This window comes from Sceloporus occidentalis, unplaced genomic scaffold, assembly GCF_023333645.1.
Source record: "Sceloporus occidentalis isolate IW3139 unplaced genomic scaffold, rSceOcc1.0.p SCAF_4, whole genome shotgun sequence".
Taxonomy (NCBI): domain Eukaryota; kingdom Metazoa; phylum Chordata; class Lepidosauria; order Squamata; family Phrynosomatidae; genus Sceloporus; species Sceloporus occidentalis.
In genome coordinates this window covers 79,421,251-79,437,288 of record NW_028316984.1, presented here as the reverse complement: position 1 = coordinate 79,437,288, position 16,038 = coordinate 79,421,251, and the positions used below count along the sequence as shown (strand labels likewise).

Sequence of the window (16,038 nt, the reverse complement as noted above, 5' to 3'; positions counted from 1 at the left end):
TTTTTTTCCTTGCACACCAATATTTTGACAGAAGGCCCCTCTGCCACCCTTTTTGCCCCTCACCACCTCTTGGCTGCCCCCTTTTCCCTTCACTACCCCCCTGGATCTTTCTACCGTCCCCAGGGGGGCTTTTATAGATTTTTGTAATTGTATCTGAGGAAATTGACCAAGTCTGTGAAAGCTTATGCTACAACTTCTTTCACTCATTTGGTCTCAAAGGTGCTACAAGATTCCCTTTGCATACTGATATTCTAGGCTAATGAGTATGTCTCTGAATTGAAAAGAAGTTGTTTGCTTGAAAACAAAAGGAAGTTCCTCATCTCATAGAATATGTTTAATCTATGAGTTATGCCTTCTGGGTATTATGATGGTCCCTTTAAAAACATTACATGATTTTATAGAAGATAGACACTCAGAAGCTAAAGTGCATTCTCCATTTTCTGGTCATCTTCTGGTCATCTCCCTGCTAAAATAGGGAGGATGGTGGATGTTGCCTTGACAACCTGATTCTGAACATCCCTGAAGTATGCCTCTGGAAAAGTGCCAGCCCTATTATTAGGCAGTGTGAGGCGGCTGCTTCATGGCGGAGATTAGAGTGCTAATCAGAGTGGTGGATTATGATCTGGTACTAGTCTGTGAGTCATCAGCTTCCAGTCCCTGTTGGATTTCCAGGAAACTACATGAATACAATAATAACATGGCACTAATACGATACCAGTCCCTAAAAAATTATGGGGGGGAATGCTGGTCCACCACATCACAGGGCTTGAGAAGCACTGGCCTCAGTGCTGTTCTGTGCATCCCTTAGCTTAGCTTGCTAACCTCCATAGATGCTGGGCCATTGCAAATGTCAAAGTAAGATTCAACTATCAGTCCTGTTTAAGGGGTGATAACTCAGATCATCTGCACACAAAGCAAACAGTGGTCTCTTACATCAAGTGCTGAGTGTTTATACATCCAGAGCTGGCAGTTCGGGGAATAAAATTTCCCAAAGTCACTTTTTTTTTTTTACCATAATCATCCTTTTCCTACCTAGACTCAGGTACCAACCAGGGCCCTGGCTACACATGATATCACAAATACCTTACTTTTCAGGTGAAGGATGAACCAGGTGCTGGGGATCTTCGGTTTATGACAGGACGTGTGGAGTTTGAAAATGTCCATTTTGGCTACGTAGACGGGTAAGGGAGAAAGCAGAGAGAGGGTGGTGGCAAGAGATAATTGTTATATAGCTGGAGTGTATAATTGGTCTGAAAATGAAGAGCTGGAAAAAGAGTTAAAACAGGCAGTCTGGAGGGCAGGTGCTGAAAGTCTTTAGCAGCTGGAGGGGAGAATGAATATGGAGCAACAGACACAGGTCGTCTTGTTAAAGTTTTCCAGTGGAGTTTTGCCAGTGTGATAAAGGCTGCTAGAAAGAAATATATTTTACATAGCTTGGAAATGTTACTTTTTCTGGATTAAAACCTCCAGAATTCCCTGCCCGGCATGCCTAGTGATTCTTCTGGGAGCTGCAGTCCAAACAAGTATTTTCTCCAAGTTCATATTTCTCAGCTCCACTCTGATCAAGGACAAATGAAAATGGTAGAAACCAGGACTCTTCAAGAAAAGTTTCAGGATTCATCAATGACAATGCCCATAAATCTGTACTGTGCTTTATAAATACTGTATGTATCCAGTTCCTTGCTTCTGACATCATTCACACAGAACTTTCAGAGAGCACCCTTACTCATTGTCATCTATATATTTAGTTTGCAGTGGGGGCAGGGGAATAGGGTGGAGACAAGACAGATCTGAAGTGGGGCGGGGGTACATTTTTGTGCTTCTTTGTACTCTTACTCTGTATGGACAGGGAGACATTTTGAATGAGGTTATGACATTTGGAAGTGATCTGAGATTACTGCAGGACAGTGAAGGGAGGTGTGGGAGGTCTTGCAAAATGTTGAAAAGTTTGAAAGTTAATTGAGTCTTCCCTTTTGTTCACTTCCCTCACAGGAAGGAAGTTCTGCATGATGTTTCATTCACTGTAATGCCTGGGCAGACCCTAGCATTGGTAAGGAGAGGGGGAGATTGACAACACTGCTGTTATGAATAATGTTTCTAATAGTATCTCACACTTGTTTACTTCCTCTGCTACAGAAACAGAACTTGGCCCCCGAGCAAAAGCTGCCCAGGGGATTTCTTCCTTTTTCTTCCCACTGGCTCTATCCAGTCTGACACCATGTCTCCTCTCTTTACCCAGGTGGGGCCCTCTGGCTCGGGAAAAAGTACTATTATTCGCCTACTTTTCCGCTTCTATGATGTCTATGGAGGTTGCATTCGAATTGATGGACAGGATATCTCCAAGGTTGGGGAAAAAAACACCAAAGTCCCCTTTGTAAAAATATACTGTTGAGCACTGATGCGTTTTGAATCTTGTATAAGGGACAGAGTATGAACAAGCAATTTGGGGCAGTTAAGGCTAGGCATATATATTCCCAGACTTTTGAGGAACAGGCTTTTAGGCAAGGAGAGTGAGGGATTCTCCAGGGTGAACTCTTTCCCAAGGACAATATAGGACCTGGCAACTTTTAGATCCAGATTTATAGCACAAACCTATGCAAGTTTACTCAGTGAGAGGTAAACCCCACTGTGCTCACAAAAGATTACTCCCTTATCAGCATGTGCGAAGACTGCAACTATAGCCTCTCTCTTCCCCCCTTCACAAATCACAGTATGTGACAATAAACGTAAGGTGTTTCAAGAGAAACTATTACTGTGTAATTACACTGCACCGTTGTTGTTTTTAACACAGCATGTCTTCCATTTGTAAGCCTCTCATGTGTGTTGTCCTTGTTTCTTCCATTGTTTTTCCTTTCCATGGGTTGGGGGACCCTTTAAGGAAAGCAAAATGTCGCCTAACTCTTTGATTGGGGGTTCTAAGAGCCATCTGTCTGGAAGCACCCACTGAAAATGCTAGAGTGACTCTCTAATTTTGTGGTCCAGAGGATATTCCAGCCATCTCTGATAGAATCTAATGTGTTCTTTCTCTCTCTTTGTGTGTGCTCTTTCTCTCTCTTACACACACACACACACACACACACACAGACTGTTCCTCCAGTTACTTTGAACATTTGTCGCCACAGCCCAGCTGCTTAATTCCAAGTTCACATTCATTGCCCCCAGCAAAGCAGAGATGTGTGATTCCATTTAGGGAGAGATGAAAGGTTTGCATTGGAGTAGGCACAGCTGCAGCATGCCTCCATCCTCCGCCACCCAAGCTCAATGGGGAAGGGCTGCAGGATATCTGGTGGAAGATTCATAGGTGCCCCATCTGGATGCCAGCATTCCATGGGGGTCTGGAAGACTGGAGGGCAACTGCTCATTTCATGTCCAGTCCAGCAACATGTGTGGTTCCACCAGCTCCCAACCTTGTCCCCACCTAGTAGTTTTATCTGTCTTATAACATCGTATTTAGTTGGTCACTGAAGCAGAACATCTAAGAGACAATGGAGGGACATGACAGATTAAGTGGAGCAGGGCATGATAGGTCATAGTTGAAGGTAATTTAATAGATGCATCACTCCCATCAGACACACGCACACACACACTTCTTTTGTACTCCTGGTCAAACTTTTTGTGGGTATGTTCTAGGTCAAACCAATCGCACCCACTTCACCCTGTGTGTGTGTGTGTGTGTTGTGTGCCTTCAAGTCGTTTCCAACTTAACAGTGGGGTTTTCTTGGCAAGATTTGTTCAGAGGAGGTTTGTCTTTGCCTTCCTCTGAGGCTGAAAATTACTACCCTACATTTTATTAATATTTTCAGATAATGCTTTCCACTCCCCAAAATAAAACTGTTTACCCAAGACAACAGTAAAGTAAGCTTATACACCACAAACAGAGAGTCCTCCTTCAAAATGCCTGCAACACTCTTGATTGAGACAACATAATGTGTTATCAGCCTTTCTTTCCCCCCAAACATACTTTAAGAGTGAGCAAGTGGGCCTTGTCATGCTGTCCAATTATATCACTATGATTCCATTTAACTGATGTGGATGCATTTTATGTAATCCTGGGGTTTATAGTTGGATGATGCATTGTTGCTCTCTAGCTACAAATTCTAAATGTTCCTTCCTAAACTACAAATCCCAGGATTCCACACACATGATGGAACCATGCCAGTTAAAGTTGAATCATATCACTATAGTCATGTAGTGTGAAAGGGCCATGTAACCTTTTTAAGAAATATCAGCTGGTCCTGAACTGTTGTACTGCCAAAGGCACACATCCCTCTCTGAGGTTGATCTTGGGTCTTGCAATGCTGCCTGAGGGATGGACGTGCCCCTGCCCCCAGTATGTCAAAACCTGGCTGCCTGTAGTGATAGCACCTCTCCAGCCAGCTCTTAGGGGGAAAAGAGTTTTTGAATTACAACCACTAGAATTCTTTGGCTGTGTTGGCTGGAGGATTCTGGGAGTTGGAATTCAAAAAGGTAACTTTTTCAGCTTCTGTCCCTAGTCACTTCCTCCAGTGAAGCTGTGGTGCCCTTTTGAGTCATTTCTCTTTTCAAATGAAGTTATGGTGTTGTTTCAAGACGTAGGCCTGTTACAGACAGCCAAAATAAAGCTGCTTCGAGTCACAGTGGAGGTATGGTGTTTCAATGATGCAAGAGTCCAGAAGCCACACCAAAGCCACGCTCCAGTCCTTAGGGCTGGAGTGTGGCTTTGGTGCGATTTCTGGACTCTTAGGACGCATGCATCATTGAAACACCATATCTCCACTGTGACTCGAAGCAGCTTTATTTTGGCTGTCTGTAACAGGCCATTGTATTTTTTCAATTTCTAACATGGATGACATGAGTTCTGATACTTTCTCTCATCACACTAACTCTCCATTTTCCAACACCTGCAGGCAAAGCAGGTCTCAGTGCGCTCCCACATGGGTGTGGTGCCCCAGGATACTGTTCTCTTCAATGACACCATTAGGAACAACATCCGATATGGTCGTATTGATGCTACTGATGAAGAGGTGGTAGAGGCTGCAATTAATGCTAATATTCATGAGCGCATTCTCACTTTCCCTGATGGTAAGTTGTATATGCTGATTCTGGTATACTCACTGTTGTGCCATAAAGCTTTTTGTTTACCTCATGGGTTGCTATTAACTGCTGACTGATTATGTTGGAAAGTGCTCTTTCCTGATGTAGCTCAGTAGAAATGCTCATGGCTTTGTACCCAAAAGGTCATGGGTTCAGTCCTCAGTGTCTCCAGACAGGGTAATTAAAGATTTTTCTTTGAAACCTTGCAAAGCTGCTGTCAATCAGTGTAAAGGACAATTGAAGGGTGGTTTGACTCAATAGAAAGTAGCTCACTATCATCCTATAAAGAGCTGGAATGATACTTTTTCAAAAGTAGTTTACTTTTACTGTTAGTGTTAGTGTTATTTATTATCATATTTAAAAAGTAAGCCATTGCTGTTACACATTGAGATTATGAAAAAAGTTAACCCATTACATTACGTGTTGCATTGCTTGTTAGTTTTTCATGACTTTCTGGTTTGTTTTTGAGCAAGAAAATTTAGGAGTAATAAGAATATAATTTTAAACCTGAAAGCTTCTTCTCAAAATGCCTTTAAAATTAAAATTTGAAATTAACTACAAATGGTTACTAGTTAGACCAGTAAAGTAACTTTGTTCTTTTTTTTTTAAATTTTTTTATTGATTAAAAGATACAATTGAATTAATCATCTTACAGTCACATAGTGCATCTTGCTCTGTGTAATTCATCATAATTGCAATACAAAATAAAATATACCTATAAATATCTCCCTTGTCTATACATATTTACTTTGTGTAGTTCCAATTTTCTTTTAACAAACATATAGTTTACTCTTCATACCTCTCAATTTTCTTGTCAGATGAAGAGGGTTTAATCATATCGTTTCCAATCTTTTATATTCTCTAATGCTTCTTTATATACTCATCTATTAATTTCCACTTTATATTCTCTTTATCTTTACCTCTTAATAATGTCGTCAGCTTATCCATCTCTTTAAGATCTGACACTTTCAGCAGCCATTCTTCAACATTTGGCACTTTTTTATCTTTCCAATATCTAGCCAATACGATTCTAGCAGCTGATATAAGATACAACATAATCTTCCAATAAGTTTTTTCTATTTCTGTTCCCATATAAGAGGTCATATTAAGTAAGTACAATTCTGGTGACAGGGAGAATCTAATATTAAAAAATTTTTGTATTGTATTATGTATATTCTTCCAGAATCTTTTGATCTTGTTACATCCCCACCACACATGGAAATAGGAACCTTTTTCCTTCCTGCACTTCCAGCATCTATCATTATTGGTATTTGTCATTTTTGCTATTCTTGCCGGAGTGTAATACCATCTATTATAAACCTTAATGTAATTTTCCTTCAAATCTTGAGATGCTGTAAATTTGCGTGTTTTTCTCCAGGAATTTTCCCAATCTTCTATTGCAATTATACGACCGAATTCTTGAGCCCATTTTATCATATTATTTGTAACCGTTTCACTTTCTAATTCCCGTGCCATTAGCACTTTATATATTTTTCCTATCTTGCCTTTCTCTTGGGCCCATATTGTTTTATCAAATTCATTTTCTTCCCTTTCGAATCCTTCCTTAGCCATATCTTCTTTGAATTTTGATCTTATTTGTAGATAACCAAACCATTGTAATCTCCTCCCTTCATTTTCTAGGACATCCTTAGGCTTTATATCTATTTCTCCATTCAGATTCTTTGTTAACAAATCTTTATACCTTATCCAGTCCTGTTTTCTATCCCATCTACTAAAAAAGGCTTCCTGAGTAGATACCCAGAGTGGGATTTTTTGATAGAATTTTCCCTTAACATAGTTCCAAATCTTTAACAAAGGTTTACGGATGGCATGATTTACAAAGTCGTTATTCACTCGATCTTTATTGTACCACAAATAAGCGTGCCATCCGAACCTGATATTACTTGATTCAATACTTAACATTTTCGGATTATAAGCCTTAATCCAATCCTGTATCCAAATTAGACCACAAGACCGGTAATATGTCTTTAAATCAGGGAGACCGCAACCTCCTTTTTCCATTTCTTTTTTAAGAATCTGGTCTTTGATTCTGGCCCTTTTACCTCTCCACAGGAATTTGTTTATTTCTTTATGCCATTCTATAAACACCTTTTCCTTTGTAATTATAGGTAAGTTCTGAAAAAGGAACATTAATCTTGGCAAAACCATCATCTTCACAGCTGCCACCCTTCCCAGCCAAGAAATGTTCATCTTATCCCATCTTTGTAATTCCCTTGTTATCTGGGTCCAAACCCTTTTGTAATTATTTTCATATAGCTCAGTGTTCTTATTCGTGATCCAGATACCCAAATACCTTATTTTTTTTACAATTTTAATTCCGGATCTCTTCTCTAATTCCTTTTCGTTTTCTCCTTTTATATTTTTTGTTATCATTAACGTTTTTTCTTTGTTTATTTTGATTCCAGAGAGCACTCCAAACTCTCTTAATTCGTTCATCACAGCCTCTATACTTTTCAGAGGATCCTCCAATATCAATGCTAAATCGTCCGCATAGGCACAAATCTTATATTCCTGTCCTTTTTCTTTTGTGCCCCTAATTTCCTCATTTTCTCTAATAGCATTATTTAGAACCTCTAGTATAGTTATAAATAATAAGGGAGACAAGGGACACCCCTGTCTGGTTCCTTTTTCAACAGAGATTTGCTCCGTTTTCTGTCCATTTATTATTATTTGTGCTCTCTGTCTTGTGTATAACTGCTTAATACATGATAGACCTTTTTCTCCTATTCCCATATGTTCCAAAACTAATAACATAAACTTCCACCTAATGCTATCAAAAGCCTTCTCGGCATCCACAAATAAAAGGGCCATTTTCCTTTCATTATGTATCGCGTAATATTCTAAAATGTTCAGTATTACTCTAATATTATATCGTAACTGTCTACCAGGTAAAAAACCATTCTGATCATCTTTAACAATCTCCACCAAAAAATTTTTCAATCTATTTGCTATTATTCCAGTATAAATCTTGTAATCAATATTCAGTAGAGCTATAGGCCTGTAATTTGCTATCAACATGTTATCCTTTCCTTCTTTTGCTATAAGTGAGATGTTAGCCATACACCATGATTTAGGAATTCCTTCCATCGGGATTTTATTAAACAATTGCTGTAACTCTTTTACGATCTCTTTTCCAAAGATTTTGTAAAATAAAGGCGAGAGACCATCCGGACCAGGTACCTTACCGATTTTCAACGAACTGATTACATTTACTATTTCATCTTCCTGTATAGGTTCCTCTAACTTTTCTTTCTGTTCTTTCGTAAATTTAGCTATATTCTTTTTTCCCAAATATTTTCTAATTTTAATCTCATAATTATCTTCCTTTACTTGCTCCTTGAAGAGATTATTAAAGTAATCATGAAAAGCCTTTTTAATTTCCTCTTGATTAGTTATTGTTTTCTCTCCCACCTTAATTTTACTTATTATTTTCTTATCTCTTTCTCTTTTCAGTTTATATGCCAGCCAGCGGCCTGGTTTATTGGCTCCTTCAAAGTAATTTTGTCTTGCCGTTTTTAGTTTGACGGCTAGTTCTTCTACATTTTTCTGTTGTATTCTTTTTTTGAGGAGCATATATTGTTTTTTAACTTTTTCATTATTTTTTTCATTATTTATTCTTTGCTCTAATTCCTTCAATTTTTGTCTGTCCCGCCTTTCTTCCTCTTGGCTCTGTCTTTTTAGCTCCACTCCTCTTTTAATTAACAATCCCCGTACTACAGCCTTAAAAGTATCCCAGACCGTTTTGCTCTGTATTTCTGTGGATCTATTTTCTTTAAAGAAATATACCATTTCTTTTTTCAAGGTTTCATTGAATTTATCATCTTTAATTAATGTATCATTTAACCTCCAGGTCCATTCTTTTTTCCTTTGTTGGGACTCTAGTAAAATTTCAATTTGATTATGGTCAGAGATCATTCTAGGGGCTATCTCCATTTTTTTTACTCTTGTAATTAAATTTTTATCCACTAAAAATAGGTCTATCCTTGATAGTGAATTATGAGAGCCTGAAAAGAAAGTGAAGCCTTTTTTCCCTCCATAAAGGTGCGGCCATACATCTACTAGCCCAAGTTCTTCTATCATATCAAAGCATGCATTAGGCAGTTTCCCTTGATTACTTTTAATTTTCTTCTTTGATTGTCTGTCTTGTTTCGGTTTCATCACACCGTTGAAGTCTCCTACAATTATCATATTATTGTTCTCTAATTTTGATAGATCATTATTCAATTTTTTAAAGAAATTACTTTTATTTTCCAATGGCGCATACACATTAACTATTTTAAATTTTTCATTTCCATTGTCAACTTCTATTACAATGTATCTACCATCTTTATCTTTATGGATCTCTACTGCATCAAATCGTCTATTTACATATATTGCCACTCCTCTCCTTCTTTTCTTTTCATCCACAGAATAAAAAAAACTTCCCAAATTCGGGTTCCTTAGAAATTTTATTTCATTACGTCTAATTTTTGTCTCCTGAATACAAATTATATCTAACTGACTTTTTTCTAAACAATGAAACACTTCTCTCCTTTTGTGATTTTTATTCAAGCCTCTCACATTTAGGGATCCAATTTTTATCCCTTTCGTCATGTTATTATTATTGTTATTTATACGTATTTATGTATATATACTTCCTTTATTTATCAATTGAATCTCTTCTAGCTCCAGTCCTTCCTCCCCTTCTCCTGAAATACTTAGTGAGTCCATATCTTTTCCCAATAGAATCTCCTCCCCTCCTGTTCCATATTGTTCTGTCGTCTCATCGCCCTTTCTATTATCAATCGAGGGGACTCCTTTATCACCTCCCTCCTCCTTCTTTAATTCTCCTTCATGTTCCTTTCTCATCTGAGCTTTCAACTTTCTGTAAAATTCTTTGGCCCTTTCTACAGTATGTATTTTGTATCTTTTGTACCTATATGTTACCGTGATACCTTCCACTTTTTCCCACCGATATCTTATTTCTTTTCTTTGCAGCAATTGTGTTAAGAATCTATAATCTTGTCTTTTTTTCAAAACGTAAGCCGGTATGTCTCTAAATATCTCCACTTCCTTACCTTCTATCACCAATCTTTCCTCATAACTCATTTGACATATTTTTTCCCTAATTCTGGAGTTTGTAAAACAAATTGTCACATCTCTTGGTAAATTTCTCTCTTTGGCAAATGAGGAATTTATCCTAAATATCTTTTCAATTTGTAAATCCATCAACTCTTCAGATATTTCTAAATATTTTGCTAATTCTGGAATCAGGGTATCTAATAGCTGTTCATTTTCTTTTTCTGGGAGGCCTCTTATTTTTGCACTCCTTTCCCTATATCTGATCTCTTGCAAGAGAATATTTTGTCTATCCTGTTCCCTTTCTTTATATATTTTTTCAGTTCTCTTATCTAATTCTTTAGTTTTTTCAGTTACCTCCTCAACATCTAGTCTTATTTCCGTTAATTCTTTTGAGATATTATCAATTTTCTTAGAGAGACCTTCAATTTCCTTATGCATATCAGCTCTTATTTCTTCTCTTGTTTCTTTGAGTTCTTGTCTGCTTTGGGCCTTGAAATCTCTTAGTTCTCTCAAAATTGTCATACTTATATCTGCTTGTTTATTTGACATTTCTAAAGATCCTCTCCTAGAATTAGAGTTAGAAAAAGTTCTTGACTGAGAAATTGTTTGTGTTTGTGTCTTGGACCTTGTTCCTGATGCCATCAGCTTTGCTCTTGCTTTGTCAATTCACCCTCTCCTATTGAGCTTGTTTTCCCACAATAAAGAGATAAAGGGGAAATAATAAAGACTCTTACTGGTTCAACTAAAATGTAAAAATTCCTCCTCTATTATCAGATTAGTCCCCCCCCCTTTTTTTTTCTCTCTCTCTCTCTCTTCCAACCACTTATTTCTCTACCTGCATTTAGAAGAGTAATAAACTGTCCGGGTTAGTTGCCTTGCAATTATTGATGAATAATTTTTTTTGAAGTATTTAGAGATGCTAAAAATGGGAATTATGCGGACTATTTGCTATAAGCTCTCAACAGTGACTCTGGCTACTCTGCGGCCTTATCTCCCACTCTACTCCGGGCCAACCTTGGTTGGTCCTAGATGTATGGGGGAGCAAATGGCCCCCCTTGAGTCCCCACAGTTACCCTCCTCTATGGAGTGGAAACCCGGACTCTTGACAAGAGTCCGACTTGTCACTATGAGAAGGTTAGTAAACCCTTCGGTTTGCTCCACCAACGTCCATTTTCCCTGCTGCCAGGGGTCAGAGGCAGATGGTCCTGGACGACGGTCCACCCCCTGATGCTCCTCCTCGCCGCTGGGTAGGGAGATGTTGTGCTGGGGGTTTATATTCCCCCGCGCCGCTACCGCCGCTTGCCTGGGGGAGCAGGTGGTCCTTGGGAGCCTGGCCTCGCCCCAAACGCTCCTCCTCGCCGCTGGGTAGGGAGATGTTGTGCTGGGGGTTTATATTCCCCCGCGCCGCTACCGCCGCTTGCCTGGGGAAGCAGGTGGTCCTTGGGAGCCTGGCCTCGCCCCAAACGCTCCTCCTCGCCGCTGGGTAGGGAGATGTTGTGCTGGGGGTTTATATTCCCCCGCGCCGCTACCGCCACTTGCCTGGGGGAGCAGGTGGTCCTTGGGAGCCTGGCCTCGCCCCAAACGCTCCTCCTCGCCGCTGGGTAGGGAGATGTTGTGCTGGGGGTTTATATTCCCCCGCGCCGCTACCGCCGCTTGCCTGGGGAAGCAGGTGGTCCTTGGGAGCCTGGCCGCGCCCCAAACGCTCCTCCTCGCCGCTGGGTCTAAAGTAACTTTGTTCTTGCTTGTTAACATTGCTTTTGAAATGTAACTTTGTTGCCACTATAAAATATCTAGTTTCAGGTAACACTGTTACTTATTACATGTTACTTTAAAATTCTGATCAAAGCTTCTTGACCCCTATTCATACCATCTCTCTCCAAGTTACAGAAGCCAGGCAAGAAGATTGTCACAGGGGGGCGTTCATTTCAGTTGCAACATAACATTTTTACCCGCTCACCAGTTAATCTGAGGATGGCTTTATGACACTGAAGTTCTAAAACTGAAGTGAGATCAGCTGACTGACAGAGACTTTTTGTGCAAAACACTGCAGAAATAATCCAGTTTAAGGCCACCTTAACTGTCCTGACTCAATGCTAGGGTCTGTTGGGAATTGTAGTTTTGTGAGACATTTAGCTTTCTCTGTCAGAGAGCTCTGATGCAACAATAAACTACAATTCCCAGGATTCCCTAGCCCTGAAACAGGGCAGTTAATGCAGTCTCAAACTGAGTTATTTCTGAAGTGGGTTTAGGACTAGTCCAAAAAAGTGGGGCTAGGTTTTCAGAGTTACCCAATTCACTTTTCCTACTTTTAAGAACCCGGGTTCTTAATTTGGAATATCTTAATTTGTCTGTGCAAACACATAATCTTCCTAGGCAGTAAAGATGGCAAGAAGTAGCCAAAGATTTGTTGTGCTGTTTCAGTACCTTGCCTTTTATGGTAGTTTGTTTTCTTCACTGTCTGCTTGTTCTTGGCAGGTTATGATACACAGGTGGGTGAACGAGGTCTGAAGCTGAGTGGTGGGGAGAAGCAGAGAGTTGCTATTGCCCGCACCATCCTGAAGAACCCTCAGATCATTTTGTTCGATGAGGTAAAAATTGAGAATTCCCATATATATTAAGTGTTCTCAATTTTCCCAGCAGCCCTAATGTGCCAGACAAGGGAAGCTTCAGCATGCTCACAAGACCCCCCCCCCCAGGCTTGCAGAAGTATAAACAGATTTTTCAGAGGGGAGCAAAAGGGAGCATAAACAAAACCATCCAAAGAGGACTTGATCTCAGTGGCCATGAAATGTTAAAATCATAGAATCATAGAGTTGGAAGAGACCACCGGGGCCATCCAGTCCAACCCCCTGCCATGCAGGAAATCACAATCAGGCTGTTGACAGGCTGTAAAAAGGGAAAATGGAAAATGGGTTAGTGGCTGGAGTGGCTGGGGCTCTGATCACAAGCATTCCACTGCAACATTGTTTTTTACATGCCCCATTTCTGTTTTCTTATTTCCCAGTCCTTATGGTCAGCTCTCATTTTGCCTTTGACCCTCCCATACACCTTGTTCCCAGAACAATAGGCTCTTGAAGAGCTTGGAAGAAGGGTCACACTTATCTTTGTTGAACCTGAGAATCTCTCCTCAATTGTATTTGGCTATCTGGAAGTTTCCTTTCTGGCTTCATCTCATCCAAAAGGACCTCTTCTCCCATTTGTACTCTACCTTAATAGTTCTCTAAAAAGAGAGTAACATCAAGGATATGGGGGAGTAGGGAGAATCATGTGAGTTGCTTTGAGCTCAAGAGAGGAAAGGTGGGATATAAATGTATAAAGTTTTTTATGATAATATTTCACCAGTTTGCCATGACTTTACTATGGCATAGTTGGCATATCTTGAAGGATGCACCAGTGACTGGGCATTGCCAGGTAGTGTCAACTTCCATGATCAGAATCACTCTCCCACCCATTATTGTGCTATCACTTGAACTACACCTGGATTTTACAGGCGACGTCAGCGTTGGACACGAAGACTGAGAGAATTATCCAGGCATCCCTGGCTAAAGTGTGTGCAAACCGAACCACCATCATTGTGGCACACAGGTAAGAGAAAGCATCCTGCCATGGAAGCTTTGCTTCAACATAATAGAAGGGGGAGGGGTTCATTGCTAGCTCAGTACAATAATCCCTGCTTATAGTTGTTGTTAACTGCCCTTGATTCAACCCTGACTCATGGCAACCCTGTGGATGAGACATCTTCAAGCCCTCCTATCCTCCAGTGTTCTGCTTAAGTCTTGTAAATTCATTCTTGTGACTTCCTTGATTGAGTTTAGCCATCTGGTTTGTGGTCTTCTTCTCTTTCTACTGCCCTCCACCTTTCCTAGCATGATTGTGTTTTTTTCAGATGGGTCATGCCTTTTCATGATGTGGCCAAAATATGACAATCTCATTTTCATCATTTTGGCTTCTGGGGAATTTCTGGTTTGATCTGTTCTAGGACTCATGTGTTAGTCCCTGTGGCTGTCCATGGTATCCTCAACACTCTTCTCCAGCACCACGTCTCAAATGAGTTTATCCACCTTTTTCACTGTCCAGCTCTCACATCTATACATGATGATGGAGAATACTATGGCTTATGCAGGTGATAAATTCCAAGACCTCTCATACTGTCGGTAGTACTGAACCCATGAGAAGATGGATGAGGGGCCAGTTGCACATGGAGACAAAGGCTGAAAATGAGGAAAGGGGTGGGGATGGCTGAGATCTCCTCCTCACAGGAGCCAAACATGGATTAGCGAGGTGTCAAGAAAGCTGTCCACACACCACCCTGTTTTGCCTCTACCTGCCAGAACTCTCTATATCACCCCTTCCTGTGAATAGAGCCCTGTTACTGAAGCTGCTGAGGCCAGGCAGTAGTGAGAAAGGAAAAAGGAAAGATTTGGAGAGTAGAAAAATATATTTATTTAGGATTTACCATAGTTTTGTGGTGGGGGAGAGAGGTGGGCAAAGTTTGAAAAAAGGTCGCTGTTGGGTTGTGCCTCTTTTTGTTTGCCACCATTTTCTGGCCCCCTCTTGGGGTTCACACTTTTCCTCATGCCTCACAGAAGCTTTGGAGTACATTTTGCATCCAGGGTTCGGTGAATGGAGTGGGATAATGTTTTAACACATAGAATGTGGAGAGCAATCTTCAGTTATGTTTTTTTTATAATTTGAAAGACCACATTTGCACAGAAATTTATGTAGGTTTTAAGATCTTTTAGAAATGTTAAATAAGGCCTTCTTGAGATTCACTTGTACACTCTGAAATCCCTGCTAAGGGTACTTAGGTTTACCTTCTCTTTGTGACCTTCTCCCAGAGGCAGTAACAATTTTTCTTCTTCATGGTCTCTGCGAATCACACAAATGTGTTATTCTGCGCCTGCGCAGTAAGCTTTGGAACCTTCTGGAACCTCTAGGGAAGACATTTGGCTGTAGCTCCACCTACCCTCTATATAAGCCCCTAGTCTTCCCACCCTTTCTCAGTTCCTTTCATTGGCCATGCTAGTTGCTTAAAGAAACTGTCTTTGGAATCGCTGTTACTGGTATTGTTTCTTGACTACTCGTTTGGATTTCGTCTTGGTGATTGTTCGTTAATTTAGTGACTACAAATTGTTTGACTTCGGCTTTCTTTATGGACCTGTTTTGGTACTAATGGGCCAAACTTCAGAAGGAGTTTGTACAATGGCTTCCCGCTCAACTGCCTTCAAACTATGCACTAAGTATGGGAGAAAGGTTCAAGGTCAAGACATACACAACACCTGTCTTCTATGCCTCGGTGAGGACCATAATATTTCCGTGTGTGTCGACTTCCGGGCAAGATGGCGCCGAGAGGAGACGTGGGTGTTTGAGCTCCGCAACCTGGTCTCCCAACAGGGCGGTTCTTGGAGGAACGGGGACAATATCGACCCGTCCATAGCTCTCCTGATAAGGAGACCTAACTAAACAGCTTGAAGTGGGTCCTGAGGAGGAGCGAGGGACTTGCCAGGTGGGCTGCCGGCAAGTAAAACCCAAGCCCCAAAGGACCGAAGAGCTGAAGCCTCCCGTCCCTGTCTCTCAGCGCGGTGACAATGGGCGCCCTAATGCCTCAATAAATAGAAAGATAAAGCTGGGGAAAGATTTACTTAAGGTGGTTTGCTACCACTCTACCAGAAGAGTTTCCAACAAAAAGCTTAAAGTTTGAGACTCTTGGTAAGAAGTAAGAGGTAAAATCAAGAACTGTGGGACTTTTCACTATTCAAAGATACTGTGCCTTTAAAAACAGATATCAGCAGCTACAGCTGCAGCTGCAATCGAAGCGTGGGCAGTGACACCTTAAATATTGAGCTCTCAGGACTCTAAGTAGACTTTAAAACGGAGGTAGCG

The 16,038-nt window shown here is 40.5% G+C and overlaps 1 protein-coding gene across 3 annotated transcripts in view; it reads left to right on the top strand.

Moving 5' to 3' along the window:
• LOC149314061 (ATP-binding cassette sub-family B member 6-like) overlaps positions 1–16,038 on the top strand; it is a 66,554-nt gene that overhangs the window by 35,752 nt on the left and 14,764 nt on the right. For all 3 annotated transcript variants that reach the window (XM_089520435.1, XM_089520434.1, XM_089520436.1), the window contains 6 exons: positions 1,096–1,181; positions 1,993–2,050; positions 2,240–2,344; positions 4,887–5,061; positions 12,631–12,743; positions 13,646–13,740. In XM_089520435.1, the coding sequence (XP_089376561.1) occupies positions 1,096–1,181; positions 1,993–2,050; positions 2,240–2,344; positions 4,887–5,061; positions 12,631–12,743; positions 13,646–13,740 (632 nt within the window). The remainder of the gene's footprint in view (positions 1–1,095; positions 1,182–1,992; positions 2,051–2,239; positions 2,345–4,886; positions 5,062–12,630; positions 12,744–13,645; positions 13,741–16,038) is intronic.